This window comes from Giraffa tippelskirchi, chromosome 10, assembly GCF_054371585.1.
Source record: "Giraffa tippelskirchi isolate mGirTip1 chromosome 10, T2T-mGirTip1v1.2.pri, whole genome shotgun sequence".
In the NCBI taxonomy this organism is placed as follows: Eukaryota; Metazoa; Chordata; class Mammalia; order Artiodactyla; family Giraffidae; genus Giraffa; species Giraffa tippelskirchi.
Genome location: NC_137284.1, coordinates 60,427,220 through 60,442,002, shown reverse-complemented (window position 1 = coordinate 60,442,002; position 14,783 = coordinate 60,427,220). Strand labels below are relative to the sequence as shown.

The following is a 14,783-nucleotide window of genomic DNA, read 5'->3' as shown; positions in this document are numbered from 1 at the left end:
GATGGATCACCTTACGAAGAGGCCTTTCATTGTTCCTTTGACTTCAGCAGTTCGGGGAGTTCTGGGGTTCCTGAAGGGCTGTAATTATGTCAGTGCTTCTGTAAACAATTTATCAGTTGAACACTGCTGTGCTAAGAATTATAAGCAGTGCTCAAACTCCAAGCTTTGTGTCTGTTCCTTTATCCTCGTTTGCACTGGAAGAAAGGTTTCCCTTTTTAAAAAAGGTTTCCCAATTTAAAAAATTCTTTAGCTTTTTGATATTTAAAAAATGCAAGGCTATCATTCCTTTCTGCTCCAGTAAATTATTCCATTTGATTGAAGTGTTTTATGTGGGAAGAAAAGAGTTTTTAATCTCATGTTTTGTATCTTTTTTCACATCTAAATCTTCAGAATTGTAAATTTTTTTGGCATAGAAGAAGAGTTGAAGGTAATGGTAAAGACAGTTATATTTATTAAGCATCATGAAGATGCTCTGAAAATCATAAAATATATGTTATGTAGTTGTATCATAATTATTATTACTTTTAAAGCTATAGGGGTGGAAAAGAATAATTATGATAATAATAATATTCCATTGATTTCCCACGGTGCTTCCACATGGTTAAAGATATTTCATGATTTGATCCCACCCAGCCCTGTCAACCTCATTCTCCACTCTCTACAACAACTGTTCATCTTTTACTTGCACCAAGCTTGTCTAATTGATAGTAAATGCTCACTGTATGTTACAGTTCTAACCCTTCACCGAGGCTACTCACCTTAAACTCCACCCCTTCCACTGCCCTATTCTTACTCAAATTATTACCCAACCCTCCCTTTCTTTGGGTCACAGCTCAAGACCACTGGCCTGACCACTGGTCCCCAGGGACCCCTCTCTTTCCTCAACACTGACAGCACTTATCGTCTGGACCACCACCTGAGATCTCACTGACTTATCACAGTCTTATGCATGGTTTATGCATTTGCCAAAATCCCAGCAAGAAATGAACTGCACGCTCAAGGGTGACTGGAGAAACTTTCATCAAGGAGAATAGCAGCTCAGGAGAAGGGCTCATCATAGGAACTGTGGCCTTGAGGAAGGAATTCATCCACCATCAAGAGAAGGCCCAGCAGGGAAGGAGCCAGGAAGTGCCCCCATCTCCATCTCCTCCTGCTCTTCAGTCTCCTGATGGTTTTCCCATTGAGTGAAACCACCAAGAAGACAGGGCAAAGGAGACTGGCTGATGCAGCCCATTAAAGTCATCCTGCCAGACCCTAAACAGGGGAAAGAGAGAATTTGTGTTCTGAAAGGGAGCTGAGTTTATTTGTCTTGCTTCCTAAATTAAATTGATTATAATCTCCATTAATTTCCACCTCTTCTCAATCAGAGACTTTCAGGTTCCCTGAAATCTGATATGGGGCAGGGAGTAAACATCTTCCCTTGTGACTCTGGGCAATGGCTGGGCACTTGGAGCTTGAGAAGACCTCTGGCACCTACTTTCTACTTCAAAACCACCCAAAACACCACATGATGATAGTTCTGCTTTGTCAAATCTTCCATGCTTGATTAAGCACTAAGAACAAATCCACTGGTGTCTTTAATTTAACAAGTACAAGGTAGCATCATTATTTTATTTCCTTGGCTGGATTAGCATTATTTGCATAGTTGTTATACAATATCATTGAGGCATATCTCTATCTGAGAAAACCAATTACTAAATAAGAAATTTCAGCAAACCTAATCAACTTAGTGTCTCTAAAATTAAAAAAGAAAGAAAGAAAAAGGAAAAAAAAGAAAATAATCAACTGCTTCTTGGAGGTTGTTTTTTCATATTTCACGCACTGCTTCTCATTGGTGACAAGTGTAACCAAATATAGGAGAAAGGCAATTTGCCACTGAAATATAGGTTTTGAAAATCATTTCTAATCAACCATTTTATGGTAGGTTGACAGAAAAACAGCTCTGTTAGATAGCATCTAACTTTTAAAAACCCACTGTATACCTTTTATTCTTACTACTTAGTAAAAATCAAACAAACAGACAAAAAAAAACACAAAACTTTGAGCTACTGAAAGTGAACCTTGCAAGAATTTGGTATCAACACTCCCTTCTTCTGTCCATATTTTGCACAGAACCATACATGTATTAGTACTGAATCAACCCTTGAAAGTGAAAGAATAATTAAATCCTCCAGCCCTTCTTGTGCATTCACTCTGATGTGCAGTAACCCTCACTGCTGGGAATGTGAATTGCCAACCTATACTCCTCCTGCTACCAAGACAACTTTCTCCTCTTCCCTCAGTGAAGATGGAAACAGCTGATTGACACTCTTTATCCACATGATAAAGTGATTCTGCAGCCTTCAGGAAACGGTAAAAGGAGTCACTGCATCCTTGATAAACCCACTTAAAAAAAGGGAAAATTTTCACAAATTAATCAATTTGCCTGTTTGCTAATCCTCTACATCAGTGTTATTTCCATCTCTGGTCCCCAACTCAAAGAACCCCAAGAAGGTCAGGGACCTGATTTGTCTGGTCGTCCATTGATTCCCAGCTGCCAGCAAAGTGCCTGGTACATAGAAGCAGCTCAACAAGTAGTTCCAAAAGTGAACAGAAATCTACCACATGTCACCTTCAGCTGCAGCTTCACTCTATGAAAATGTTACTCAGCGGTAGATAGCTCTCCCTAAATAATAATCAATATGACAGTAACAAGGACAACAATAATATTAAAATCCTTACTGAATGTCATACTCTGTTCTGTGTTCTTTAATGTACTAAAAATTTAACCCTCTGATGGGTTCTAGACACACCATTCCCATATGGTAGCTTCCTTGGTAGCTCAGACGGTAAAGTGTCTGCCTACAATGAGGGAGATCTGGGTTCGATCCCTGGGTCGGGAAGATCCCCTGGAGAAGGAAATGGCAACCCACTCCAGTATTCATGCCTGGAAAATCCCATGGACCGAGGAGCCTGGTGGGCTACAGTCCATGAAGTGGCAAAGAGTCGGACACGACTGAGCGACTTCACTTCGCTTCACCCACTTCATTCCCATATGTGGCACCTTGGCATAGTATTTTAAACTGAAGGAGTTCAAGAAAACAGCAAAAATATGAAGATCACTCTGACCATCCCTGCCCCTTCTTCCCTGAAATAGGTCATAAAACCCTCCTCCAGGAAGTGTTCTCCCTAAATCTGGAGGAAAGGAGCACCCTTATCTTCTAAGACAAAGGGACATCAAGAAGACTTCCAACAATGCAAAACTGCTCAGCCATAAAAAGGGAATGAACTGGGTCATTTGCAGAGACGTGGATGGACGTAAAGACTGTCATACAGAGGGAAGTAAGTCAGAAAGACAAAAGCAGATATCATATATTAATGTATATAGAAAAATGGAACAGATGATCTTATTTGTAAAGCAAAAAGAGAGACACAGATGTAGAGAACAAATACATGGATACCAAGGGGGAAAAGGGGTGGTGGGAGACATTGGGAGATTGGGATTGACACATATATACTATTGATGCTACGTATAAAATAGATAACTATGAGAACCTGTTGTATAGCTCAGAGAGCTCTACTTAATGCACTATAGTGACCTGAATGGAGAAGGCAATGGCACCCCACTCCAGTATTCTTGCCTGGAGAATCCCAGGGACGGCGGAGCCTGGTGGGCTGCCATCTATGGGGTCTCACAGAGTCGGACACGACTGAAGCGACTTAGCAGCAGCAGCAGCAGCAGTGACCTGAATGGGGAGGAAGTCCAAAAGGGAGGGGACATATGTGCACGTATGGCTGATTCACTTTGCTGTACAGTAAAAACTAACACAACAAAGCAATTATACTCTAATAATTGATTAAAAAGGAAGAATCCTAATGAGTAGTTAGGATTCCCAGGCTTCCCCTAATTTACCACACTGACCTCATATTCCTTAAGCTATCATATTTCTAACTAGCCACTTATCATCAAACCTAGCATGAAAATACTCAAGGTTGCTTCTTCAGGGTCTTCATTTCCTTATAAAGGCTCCCACGTCATGTGAAACATATTAAGTAAATTTATGTGCTTTCCTCCTGTTAATCTGTCCTTGTCAGTTTAATTTTCAGACCCAGTCAGGGACCCTAAGAGGGTGAAGTAAAACTTTTCCTTCCCTGCCCTTCAAAGTGATCATATAAAAGTTTTATGAGGTAGGCACCACTACCATTTGCATCTTTACAAATGAGGAAACTGAGGCTGGAGCAAGCATGACATTTTCCCTAGATAACAGGTCAAATTAGGTTGAGAGTCAGGATATAAACTTAGATAGACGGGCACCAGAGCCAAACCTTCTAACACTTCACTGCAGCGCATCTGTTCATACTCCAAAGAAAATGACGATGAATTCCTTCCATATACTAGATCTGGTGTCTGTGTTTCAAAAAAAATAAGTAAATCATTGGATTTTTCTACAAAGTTTTGAAAGTGTGTAGTTTAAAAAAATCAGCCAAATAACAAAAATATAAGGCTCAGCTGTTTTTTTTCCAACATTGATAAGCCACTGCAAATGGTCTGTTACTTTTTTCATCCTTACAGTCGGCTTTTGACTGCTGTATTTTTTTATTAGAAACCACTGGGTTTGGGGTGGAAGGACAAAGTGACAGTGTAACACTAGGTGATTTAAAAATAGAACTTGTGCCTCTAGCTCCTAAGAAGGGAGAAAACTGACAGGGTGGTCTTTCCCTCATCTCCAAGATTCTTTCTCACATGCGACTATTTACTATCTATACTCTTCCTCATCAAGTGACTATTTACAAAAAGTTAACAAAGCTCTCATGAGGGTATAATTTCCTCCGTTGCTCCTGCTCATGGTTGCTTGAATGGTGAGAATGAAAAGAAATTAGAAACTCAAGAGGACAGAGACGGTGAGAGACAGAAGACTACGATTCAGTACAATTTCTTTATTATTGTTAAAACACTTTTTTGTTCTGAAAGCAATTGCCTGTTTTTTATTTGTGTTTACCCTTTACTTTCTTTTGAAAATATTATTTATTTACAGGCATATCTTCTCATTCTCTTTTTTTTTTCTCCATGTGGAAGAAAGCAATGAATCATGTAGAGTTCTTTAGTCTAACTACTGAGAAGTCAGTTAGGAAAAAGTCTTATCAACAGATAACTCACAAAGATGAAAGGAAAGAGAAGAGCTTTGTTTAAGTCCTCTAAATGAAGGTTCAAAGATGAGGAGAAACAACTTTAAATCTACAAATAACCCATCCAAAACAAGTTGTTCTGTATCATACACTAGATTAACACAGAACGTCTAGGCACAGCAGGCAGCCTGAGAAACGTTATTTCCTCATGAAAGGAACATACTCTCTCGTTTCATCCTCAGCATCAGCATTATTGCCCAAGTCAGTATCACAAATATTTCTGCCAGAATACTCCTGAAACTGGGGGAGAGGCGGGGGGAGGGGGGCAAACCTCCACCTGGCATTCTAGAATGTGTTCTACACCACTTGCTGCAAGTAAACTGTTTGTTCGCTTTTTTAAGGACTGTGTTTTATATGAATATTTCACACAAATACAGTATTCTGTTGCATAATACAGATCTCATTTTCGTACAAAATATTCCTCCCAGAACGTCTGAGTAGAACTGATACTTTAGGAAGATTATTGCATCTACATTATTTTTCCTACACAGCACCAGGAGGTTGCAAATCCCAAGATGCGAAGCACAGTCTAGATGGCAGGCTAGTGGAATATCTGACTTCATCTCTACTCAAAACTCAAGCCTGTAAACTTCAACAAGATGGAGAAACATACACACGTACATACACCCCTCCCCCAGAAAAAAATCCTGCTCACAACTGGCAAATAGATTTATTTGTGCTTAATTACTTCTGCTCTAAGCTCTAAAACATAATGCTGAAAGTCACTGAGCATATCTAAAAGTGACTAGCAAGAACAAATACATGAAGTGAAAAGTGGCCTCATAAACCATGAAGTCCAAAGGTTAGCCATCTACACTTTCTGCAAACCGTTAACAAACCTGAGTCACACACTAGCATTTCCAAGTTTCTCAAACTTCTACTATTTTCAAAGTGTTACTATGTGCTTTCTGCACCCAGCCATCACCAGCAAAATACTCCTTATCTTCTAGCTAAAATGCTCTGAAATGTCAGTCTGTTACATGAAAAGATTGATGTAACCAACCTAAGTCCTTTCACATATTTTCTTGCACACATTTTCTAAAACTTCTTTGTCACATACATGGGAGCCATCGAATGTGCAATATTTTTCCCAAGGAACCTGGGACAGTACAATGCAGCAAATGATACTAAAATAGAAATATCTAGATGTGCCAGGAAACTGAAAGTGAGTCCTTTTACATTCACACACACAGCAGCCAGAGATCCCCTCTACTTCACACTATCCCTTCACTCTTTATCATCAGGCTTCAAAGAAAACCACACTTCACATCAGAAACATGACATTGAAGGGCAAGCACTGAGAATGAACCCGCATCTGTGCTTTTGCCCTGACACCTGACACCGCAGTTCCCTGCTTAAATGTCTGGATCCTCTGCTACATGATGACGTCCTGGAGGGCTGGAGTTCTTGCTTCGGATTCGCCTTTGCATCTCCGGTCTTTGGCTCAGTGAGAGTGCATTAATATGTCTATTTTGACTTTCAGGCAGATAGGTCTTTGTTTTTCACTTCGAATTTGCTTCTAAGATCCCCTTGTTTTGACTATGTTCACGCTTTCTTCACTGAAAGTAAGTTGAGGAGCTCGGTATGGGGAAAGGGGTTGGCAAAACTAGCAACAGTAATTTTCTGCTAAGCGGGAGAGGGTGGAGCACACAAAGATTAAGAGGCCTATCACAAAGCCTTGCATGTTGGCAACTGAATGGTAATGTAAACTTATTACTGATAAGGGAGAGAAAATGAGATTGGTTGTAAGAAAACCTGGGTCCCCTCTCAAATGAGATAATACACGAAACTTTTTACAAAATTACAGCAGGTACCAAGTAAGTGCACTATACACATTATTATTATGTCAGTACCTTCTGAATATGCTCTTATTTTTGAGAATACCTTCACTTTACCTCTTGTTTATTTCCCCTCACCATGATACCTTAGGATTAACGACACAGTGTTTCAAAGTGTTTTTACATCCCTGAAGTGTTATAATCAACCCAAGTACCATTTTATTTATGCAAACTGTGTCTACCCAGTGAGTCCACTTAAAGATCTAGGATTGGGAACTTCTGCCTCATAAGGCTTAATAAATGATTCCCTCCGGCTCTAAAAGCAAGTACTTTTTCAGTGACAATGGGAGGGAAAGCAAAGGAATTACTCTGTGACATCTGCTGTGTAAAATTCTTCGAATGGCGCATCTCGATAAATGCATGAGAGTCCTTGGAGAGTTACTGCACACAGTGAAGAGAGAGTGGTAAAAATCCCAGTATCTCTGAAAAGGAAGGCAAGACATGTTAAAGTCAGAAAAGTGTCACAGTTTACATCAATAGAAATCAACAATGATGTGTTTAGTCCCTACTTTATACCTAATGGCAGCTTTGCACAATCTCTGACGGTGAGGCAAAATTAAACATGAATAATAAAGCTAAGACAGGTTAAGCAAATTTTCAAAGCTAAGGCACCTAATAAGTAGCAGAATAACATTGCATCTAAGCCATTGGCCTCTAAGCCCAGGGAGCTCTACACTCTGTGTCCAACACCTCTCCCATGTTGGGACAGCTGCAGTGGTTAAAACCAAGAAAAGAATGCTAGTGAAACAGCTGGTTCACAAAAGCAGCAAAGTCCATGTGTGGCATGAGGACTCAGCTTTGCAAAGCCTTCTGCATGAGTCCTCACAAAGTTTTTCTAAAATCTTATGTTATGCAGATTTTTACCACAATTTTATCCATCTATCTATCTCTTTATTTATTGATGGCTGCGTTGGGTCTTCTTTGTGACATGTGGGCTTTCTCTAGTCGTGGTTAAATAGCTTTGGCTTGAGGGCTCTAGAGCTGGGGCTCAGTAGGTGTGGGGCACAGGCTTAGTTGTCCTGCAGCATGTAGGATCCCAGGGATCCATCCCAGACCAGGGATGGGACACATGTCTCTGGCATTGGCAGACGGACTTTTAACCACTGGACTACCAGGGAAGTCCCACAGTTTTTAATACTCTGTTACCTGCTTACTTTAGTAGACTTTAGGATATTTAAAAGTGAATGAAAATAATCTATACCAAGCAATTTATTAAAGTCAGTGACATAATCTGTATAAAACAGTTTAATCTTCTGGTAAAAATGCTATATGAGTAATCCCAAATGTTGTTGTTGTTATTATTATGAAATTCATCTAAATTGATGAGGAAGAAAGTAAAACTGTCAACTTTATATAATTGTTCAACTTGCCCCTTGATGGAGAAATTCCCAAGATGCTCCCAAGTGTTACATACCTATTTATTTATCTATTCTCACACCTGCATTTTATAACCCTTTGTCTCATATTGGAGTGGCATTCTCAAATTCTTAAAAGTATTCTCAAAACCCATTTTTTTTTAAATTAGAATTTCCTGCACTTCCATTGTGGTCTGGAAGTCCTGTGGAGTGAAAAACCAGAGGAAGTGAATGGATGCTTTACCTCCAAGTCATCATCAGGGATGGCTCTTTTCCATTTCACGTTCCACTTGATGTGTTCATAGGCGTTAACAACAACTTCAATTGCTTTGGGATATGAATGGCAGGCCTGTATCACCTACAGAGACATCGCAGAGTTTTATTTGTTCAGTGCACATATATGATTCATCCATTCCACTCACAGAGTCATCAAGACTTCATGGACCTATAAGCCTCCTTATAGCCCTGAAATGCTCTGACCAAGTCTCAAGCTTTTGAGTATTCAGACACACTGCCAGCTCCCATGGTAGACAGGAGGATTAAAAACATAAGACCGATTTCCTTCATCATTCAGGAGAAAGTAAAAAAGAGGTTGCTAACAAAGAAGGTGGAAGTCTGATGAAATGCATGCCCTGCCCATAACTGAAGCAATTTTGAGAGAGGCTGATCTCAAACTACACTGTCAGCGGTCTGGGAAACTCTTCTAGATCTATAGAAAGTTTTATTAGCAAAAAGCTGAATATTCATAAACCAAGAACTTAAGCTACTGGTGACTATGAGGTAACAAAAACTATAGAGTAGCATGAACGTTGATCAAAGGCATCTTCCCAGCACAATGCCTAACAAGGACCTATGTCATACAGCAAACTATACTCACTGCTATTTTCCCCTTCATCAGCAATAAAAGAAAGACTTCATGAAGATTAGCTATTTCATTAGCATGCTCTGTTCAACAGCTCATTGAACAACCACCACCAACAACAAAAATAGGAAGCTGAGTCCAGGTAGCCAGCATTTCCATCAGGAGACAGGAAGACTTAGCTTTAGGTTTTAGACTAAACTCAATATTTAATCAACTTCTGATGTCACCATGAAATCTGGACATATCTGACCAATCAATCATGCAGCCTTTATTAAGTGACAATGGAGGGATATAGGAGACATATCCCCAAAGTAAAATATACTGGTTTCTGGTGAGAGGCTTACTATAAGAATGAGAAGCAAAAACACATAAATGAAACAAGCGAAGATCAATGAAGACGTATGGTTGGTTCACATATGTAAGTGTTAGGCTTGAAAAACAGGAATTATAGAATTTCCAAGAAGGAGAGCTGTGTGATTTGTGCTAACCAGGAAATATTTCTTGGAGGAGATGAGTGCAACTGTAGAACCTAAATGGTAGAAAGGGGTGTGTATGTGTGTGTATGTGCTGTGTCCTGCAGTCATGCCTGCCTGCATGCCCTTAGAGACCTGTCTACATGTGTAGCATCAGCAAATATAACAGTTGTGTTGAAACAGAATCGCTTCAAAAGGTACAAAGAAACACCACTTTATTATTTCCCCTTGTCCTGCTCACACTAACTTACTGCCTGGAACCCTTCTCCATTTCTGACATGACATCCTGGGCAGGACTCACACCTGTTTCTACTTAACTTTTTCTAGGCAGGAGAAAAATGTCATTTCAGTAATAAAAATGTTGATTTTACTTTAATAACTGAAACTCTAAATTTTATTCAGAAGTGTCTCCTCTCCCATAGCCTAGGCTTATTTCAAGTTGCAGTTGGAAAGGAGGTACTTGCGGATGTGGGATAACAGGAAATACATACTTGATCTTTGCTTCTGGTTCCTAACACACAGAGCTCCCTAAATGGAGCTCCTTTACATCATTCAATTATGCTAATGAAGTGACTCTTAATGGGGCTCCTAGAGAGAATTTAAGAATTCTTAAATTCTTGAAGAGATGGGAATACCAGAATATCTGACCTGCCTCTTGAGAAACCTGTATGCAGGTCAGGAAGCAACAGTTAGAACTGGACATGGAACAACAGACTGGTTCCAAATCAGGAAAGGAGTACATCAAGGCTGTATATTGTCACCCTGCTTATTTAACTTATATGCAGAGTACATCATGAGAAATGCTGGGCTGGATGAAGCACAAGCTGGAATCAAGATTGCTGGAAGAAATATCAATAACCTCAGATATGCAGATGACACCACCCTTCTAACAGAAAGCAAAGAACTAAAGAGCCTCTTGATGAAAGTGAAAGAGGAGAGTGAAAAAGTTGGCTTAAAACTCAACATTCAGAAAACTAAGATCATGGCATCTGGTCCCATCACTTCATGGCAATGGGGAAACAATGGAAACAGTGATAGACTTCACCTTGGGGGGCTCCAAAATCACTGCAGATGGTGATTGCAGTCATGAAATTAAAAGACACTTGCTTCTTGGAAGAAAAGTTATGACCAACCTAGACAGCATATTAAAAAGCAGAGAGATTACTTTACCAACAAAGGTCCATCTAGTCAAAGCTTGGTTTTTTTGGTAGTCATATATGGATGTGAGAGTTGGACCATAAAGAAAGCCGAGTGCTGAAGAATTGATGCTTTTGAACTGTAGTGTTGGAGAAGACTCTTGAGAGTCCCTTGGACTGCAAGGAGATCCAACCAGTCCATCCTAAAGGAAATCAGTCCTGAATATTCATTGGAAGTACTGATGCTGAAGCTGAAACTCCAATACTTTGGCCACCTGATGCAAAGAGCTGACTCATTTGAAAAGACCCTGATGCTGGGAAAGATTGAAGTCGGGAGGAGAAGAGGATGACAGAGGATGAGATGGTTGGATGGCATCACTGACTCAATGGATATGAGTTTGAATAAATGCTGGGAGCTGGTGATGGACAGAGAGGCCTGGTGTGCTGCAGTCCATGGGGTCGCAAAGAGTAGGACATGACTGAGCAACTGAACTGAACTGAGAGAGCTTCGAGATGTAGACTGGTTACTAGAAAGACCAGTCCTTGATTAGAGGCTTGGAACTTTTACACACCTTGCTTTCTACCACCAGGGAAAGACAAAGGGGCTGGAGATTGAGTTCAACAACCAGTGGCCAATGATTTCATCAGTCACACCTAATGAAACTCCCTAAAAGAAACTCACTCAGCTTCTAGGTAGGTGAACACATCAAAGTGCTTGGAGGGTGATGTGCTCCAAAAGGGCATGAAAGCTCTGTGTACCCTCCCCATGCCTTGCCCGATGTATCTCCTCTAATTGTCTATTCCTGAGTTTTATGCTTTATGATAAACCAGTATGCCTACCATTAGAAAGTGGGCATGGCTCTGCACTTAAATAACTTTTTCAAGGAAATTTTCTTCCTAATTTCCTGGTCCTTCTGAACCTCCAGCTATTGTTATTGGGCAAAAGTTACAAAACTGGCTTTTCCCACCTCCTTTGCAAGTCCTTCTTGGTGGTGTAGCATTGCATTTTTCAGTGTGAGGTGGTAAGTACCCAATGTCTTGGGACTTCAAACAAAACTAAGATGGAAGGATGATCATTTTAATACCCAGTTGTGTGTGTGTGTACCAAGGTCACCTGACTAAAGGGCCTGTTTCAGGAAGATAAAGTTAAGAGCAGGTAAGCTGACAGTATAACTAGAAGGTTAGCTTGAAGAGCTTGGGACTGACTTAACAGGCATTAGGAAGCTACATATTTACATTTAGCTATGTAATCTAGAAAAACACATATTCCTAGAAAAGGAAATGGTAACCCCTTCCAGTATTCTTGCCTGGAGAAACCCATGGACAAAAGAGCCACGCAGGCTACAGTCCTTGGGGTTGCAAAAGAGTCACACACAACTTAGTGGCTAAAACAAGCAACAACAAAAAACATACTCTCAATAAGAAAGGGTTATATTCAATCAATTCATTCCATGGGGAAGCCTTTTTTGAGCACTGGGTTAAGCACTGTGACAGTAATTCTGAGTTTATATCCTGCTTTTGTCTTCAAGGAGCTTACAGCCTAGTTGAAGAGAAAGACATAGGTATTTCAAAGAGTTCAAGAGCAATGTATGTCAGTAAATAATAAAAGGCTAAATTCTTAGTTAAAAGATCATCAGTGTCTCTTGAGCACCATGACCACAAAGGGAAAAACAAGGATATCAAGGGATGGGAGTGCACCAAATGGCTTGTCAGCCAGCTTCACTGTTAGTCATGAGAAGGAGAGAGTATAGAATGCAGCTTTGAAGCCTGAGATCAAGCACAAATAGGGTACCACCAGTGGAAATGAGAAAATGGGAAGGGCATTCTAATCTGAGGATGGTCAGACAATGAACAGAAGGAATTTCCTATGTTACGTCCTAAGGTTGGTGAAAAATGTGCATGAATAGATACCTTTAATGAGAACGTCAAGATGAAGGAGGAGATTTGTGAATCACCAAAGAATGTGCTGGTCAGGCTCAGTCACACTCTAAATGGATATAAACAGAAAAGGTAGAGACGACTGTGGTCTGAAGCTTGATGAATCCTAATAGGCAGGAAAAAGGATGTAGGAAAAAAAAATTACAGCTACCATTTCTGAGAACTTACACTTGCCATGGCCTGTGTTAAATATACGCTGAATTTTCCAACAACCCTATGAGGTAAGTCCTATAATTATCTCTGCACGACAGACTTAAAATCAAAGGCAGAGAGAATATAAACTCAAGCATATTTAGCTAGTACATGACAGAGATGGGATTCAAACTCAGGTCTGTATGACTCCAGAAGTCAAAACTAAGTTGAATAAAAGTGGTGATGGTGGCCATCCATGTCTTGTTCCTAATCTTAGAGGAAATGCTTTCAGCTTTTCACCACTGAATATGATGTTAGCTGTGGGTCTGTCATATATGGCCTTTATTATATTGTGGCATATTCCCTCTATGCCCTCTTTCTGGAGAGCTTTTCTCATAAATCAATATTGAAATTTTATCAAAAGCTTTTTCTGCTTCACATGGTATGGTCTTAGGAAGCATGGCCTCAGCTGAGGACTATGTCAGTCCCAACAAATAGACTAACCAGAAGGGGCTCTAGCAAGTAGAGGTTTAAGTCAACTGTGTGCTAGAAAATGTTCAAAAGGCATTTTGTAAAAAAAAAAAAAAAAAGAAAAATTGTACACATATCTATATGTATATAAGTTTATGTTTTGCTAATATAAAGAATGTGAAGCCCACAATTTACAAATAATAAAATACCCAATATGATTTATTTTCTATTCCATAAGGCCAACTGCTGCTCTCAAAATGCTTTAACTTTTTTTATATCAATTTTGTATAGACATAAGTTATATTCATAGCTAGTCTGTGTCTGCAAGTGAAGAGTGCATGTAGTTCCTATGTTTACATCAGCTGACATTTTTATTACATGAAGTAGCAATTGCTTCACAAATGAGAAACAATGAAGACACATATTGGAAATTCACTCATTCATCAATGACATAAGGACTTTTATGTGGAAGCATTTAATAGTTTTTTGAATACTGGAAGCAGATTTTCTCAATTTTTTGCACTACTCACAATGTAAGAGCTACAGACACCACACACTGCAAATTTTTAAGTTTAATCTGCATTAGTAATATTCTCTCCTAATTTTGGAAATTTAGACATCAACAAAGAAGTAAGTCAAGGTCTGAATGGTAACATTTGCTGGTTTCTGTGGTGTAAACACTTGCATCATGGCCTATGTAAAGTGACCAACATGAGGTCTCTGAATATATGGTAGGGAAGAGGTGTACAGTAGCATCATTATATGTTTCATCAAACAGCTCCAATATATGCAAATAATAGCAAGAGCATAGATATGCAGAGTAAAATAATCAGGAGGTATTAATAATACATTTTGAGCTTTTGTTTTTAATATGCTTTATTTGTTGTAGGTTTGTATGACTTGATTTTTAATAATGGTTGCATTTAACACCAACTCACAAAACCCCTGGTAATTTAATAATCAGTTTTTGCAAGCTACAGCAAGCCAGTTCTAGCACACAATTCCTTTCAACTCTCCCTGTATTTAAGAACTGCAGTCATAAGCCAGTGCAGACTAAATGTGTATACCGAAGCTCCAAACCAGCTAAGGCATCAGAATCATCCTGCTCAGTGGTGAGGTCCAAATGTGCACAACATAAATACTAGTTTAATGAGAAGACCCATTCACATACATGTTCTAGGTACAGTGCACAAGGGTGACCTGCTGACAATATTTTAGCCAGGTCTACTTAAATAAAGAATAATCCTATATCATCAACCCCTAAGGGTTGGAGTCAGACATCCACTGCTATGCAACCTCTGAAGAGTCAGCATTTCTGAGTCTATGGAAAATGTAACTAGAATGATTTCTCTATGGGTACATGGCTGTCAAGGTGAGGAGGTAATTCTTCCAGGACCTTGGTCTTGGGAAAG

General features: G+C 39.6%; 1 protein-coding gene across 2 annotated transcripts in view; it reads right to left on the bottom strand.

The window, feature by feature from the left end:
* Positions 1 to 4,897: 4,897 nt before the first annotated feature.
* The window catches only part of ASB4 (ankyrin repeat and SOCS box containing 4), a 259,323-nt gene continuing 249,437 nt past the window's right edge, over positions 4,898 to 14,783 (bottom strand). For both annotated transcript variants that reach the window (XM_081531520.1, XM_081531519.1), the window contains 2 exons: positions 8,604 to 8,717; positions 4,898 to 7,426 (listed from right to left, as the gene is read on the bottom strand). In XM_081531520.1, the coding sequence (XP_081387646.1) occupies positions 7,238 to 7,426; positions 8,604 to 8,717 (303 nt within the window). In that variant the 3' untranslated portion in view covers positions 4,898 to 7,237. The remainder of the gene's footprint in view (positions 7,427 to 8,603; positions 8,718 to 14,783) is intronic.